This window comes from Procambarus clarkii, chromosome 88, assembly GCF_040958095.1.
Source record: "Procambarus clarkii isolate CNS0578487 chromosome 88, FALCON_Pclarkii_2.0, whole genome shotgun sequence".
Lineage (NCBI taxonomy): Eukaryota > Metazoa > Arthropoda > Malacostraca > Decapoda > Cambaridae > Procambarus > Procambarus clarkii.
The window spans coordinates 15,062,536-15,065,035 of NC_091237.1; the positions used below are offsets into that span (position 1 = coordinate 15,062,536).

General features: G+C 42.4%; 1 protein-coding gene across 1 annotated transcript in view; it reads right to left on the reverse strand.

Moving 5' to 3' along the window:
* Positions 1–1,146: 1,146 nt before the first annotated feature.
* The window catches only part of LOC138359061 (golgin subfamily A member 6-like protein 26), a 12,281-nt gene continuing 10,927 nt past the window's right edge, over positions 1,147–2,500 (reverse strand). Inside the window, exon 3 of the mRNA XM_069317756.1 lies at positions 1,147–1,212. Within this exon, the coding sequence (XP_069173857.1) occupies positions 1,147–1,212 (66 nt within the window). The remainder of the gene's footprint in view (positions 1,213–2,500) is intronic.

A 2,500-nucleotide genomic window follows, 5' to 3' on the forward strand; every position in this document is an offset into this window, starting at 1 on the left:
TGCTATAATATAATTAAACTATTTACATTAAACTGCTACTTGTAACATTAACAAGTTACTTGTAAATTAAACTGTTACTTGTACTCACCTGTGCGGTGGTTGAGCTCTGGCTCTTTGGTCCCGCCTCTCAACTGTAAATTTACTGGTGTACAGATTCCTGAGCCTACTGGGCTCTATCATATCTATATTTGAAGCTGTGTATGGAGTCAGCCTCCACCACATCACTGCCTAATGCATTCCATCCGTTAACTACTCTGACACTGAAAAAATTCTTTCTAATGTCTCTGTGACTCATTTGGGTACTCAGTTTCCACCTGTGTCCCCTTTTGCGTGTACCACCAGTGTTAAATAATCCATCCTTATTTACCCTTATTCCCCTAAGAATTTGGTATGTCGTGATCATGTTTCCCCGAGCTCTTCTGTTATCTTGCGACGTAAGATGCAATTCACGCAGCCTTTCCTCGTAATTCATGCCTCTTAGTTCTGGGACTAGCCTAGTGGCATACCTTTGAACTTTCTCCAGCTTCGTCTCGTGCTTGACAAGGTACGGGCTCCATGCTGGGGGCTGCATACTTCACGATTGGTCTGACATATGTGGTATACAAGGTTCTGGTCCTAACACAAGCTTCTAAAGGCAATTCTGATGTTAGCCAGTCTGGCATACGCCGCTGATTATAAAATTTTGATGTGGGCTTCAGGAGACAGGTTCGGCGTGATATCAACTCCTAGATCTTTCTCTCTTTCTGACCTGCTTCCTCCAACTAGTCTAATTATCTTACATTTACATACATATACATTGTGTCTTTTGTGTGTGTCTGTGTGTGTATGTGTGTGTGTGTGTGTGTGTGTGTGTGTGTGTGTGTGTGTGTTTGCGCGCGTGTGTGTGTGTGCGCGTCTATATGTACGTGTGTGAGTGAATGTCTCTCTTGTATACGTTGATGTTACAAAAGAATTACATTACAACTCGAATCTATTTGTTTATTATCCAATTGTCACCTGACTTTCATGTAAATAAAACATTCAAGTACAAATCTCCATTTTGTGTGTATACAGCCAATCCTTTATACCAAATCATAGTAGTGTTCTGCCCACAGCAAATATATATATATATTGTAACCGTTGTTCCATAACTCTGAAACATGACCATCAAACCTGCTCGGAGATTTTTGTTATTTTTGTCATCAATTCAATACAAGTCATCAATTTGTGTTGCTGTCGGTGTAAAAATAAAAAAGGAGAAACATGTACAACAATTTCTCTGTGACGAGGATGTTTCAGCTCTGGACGTGGAAATATAGCAAGCAATGAATGGTTTAATTTACATTGAATATAGCGAGCAGTGAGTCCATTGTGGGCCGCAGGTGGGACTGGAGGTGGGGGAGATCTATGAGTTTGTGTGAGATTTGATACACGCGCGTGCATGCACGCAAGCACGTACTCACACATACACATACACATTGTGTATGGAATGCACTAGGAAGTGATGTGGTGGAGGCTGACTCCATACACAGTTTCAAGTGTAGATATGATAGTGCCCAATAGGCTCAGGAACCTGTACACCTGTTGATTGACGGTTGAGAGGCGGGACCAAAGAGCCAGAGCTCAACCCCCGCAAGCACAACTAGGTGAGTACAACTAGGTGAGTACATATACACATACGGTGGATTGAAACTTCACTTGATGAGAAATAAAAGGTTTATCAGCTCATGTGATATGATACACACAGTGAAGATCAAATCACATATCAGAAAATGGAGAAACGTCGTCGTGTTATCAATTTTCCGATATGTGGTTTGGTCATTATCTGCCTCATCGTCTGCATATATAGTGACTTGATGTTAAATCCCTATTTGATAGATAGGCAGGCGAGGAGTCACAATAACGTGGCTGAAATATGTTGACCAAACCACACACTAGAAAGTGAAGGGACGACGACATTTCGGTCCGTCCTGGACCATTCTCAAGTCGATTCTCAAGCCTATCTTGATAGCTAGGCTCCTACCACTAATCCACGACACCTAAGCCTACCTCAGGCTGCGAGACGATAGATAAAACCAATAATTACGGATGATATGGACTCCTCAGACCAGGAAATCTTAGAAGACGCTCCACAAATACGACACCTACTCGGCACGAGACTTGACAACACGGCCGTATCAACTCACACGAAGTCTCGGTCAAAGAAAAAGCCCTTGAGGTCTACATTAACCCACCATAGCCGGTACAGCCAGCCCCATCCCCAGATCTCCAGTATCGGCTATTGATACAGGTAATAGCTCCAAAGATACTCTTCTTACGGGCTCACCATAGCCCGTGCTACTTGGAACTTTTCGTTCCGAGTAGCTGAATCTAAAACAACAACTGAAAATCCATCCTTTTGAATATGTGTGATTAAATACGATAGTACTTAAGGAAATTCCTGTATTAATCCTTCCGCCGTGGTTTGACAAATATATGCGGACGAAGAAGTAGGATGTGTGGATAAGGAGGTAGGATATGA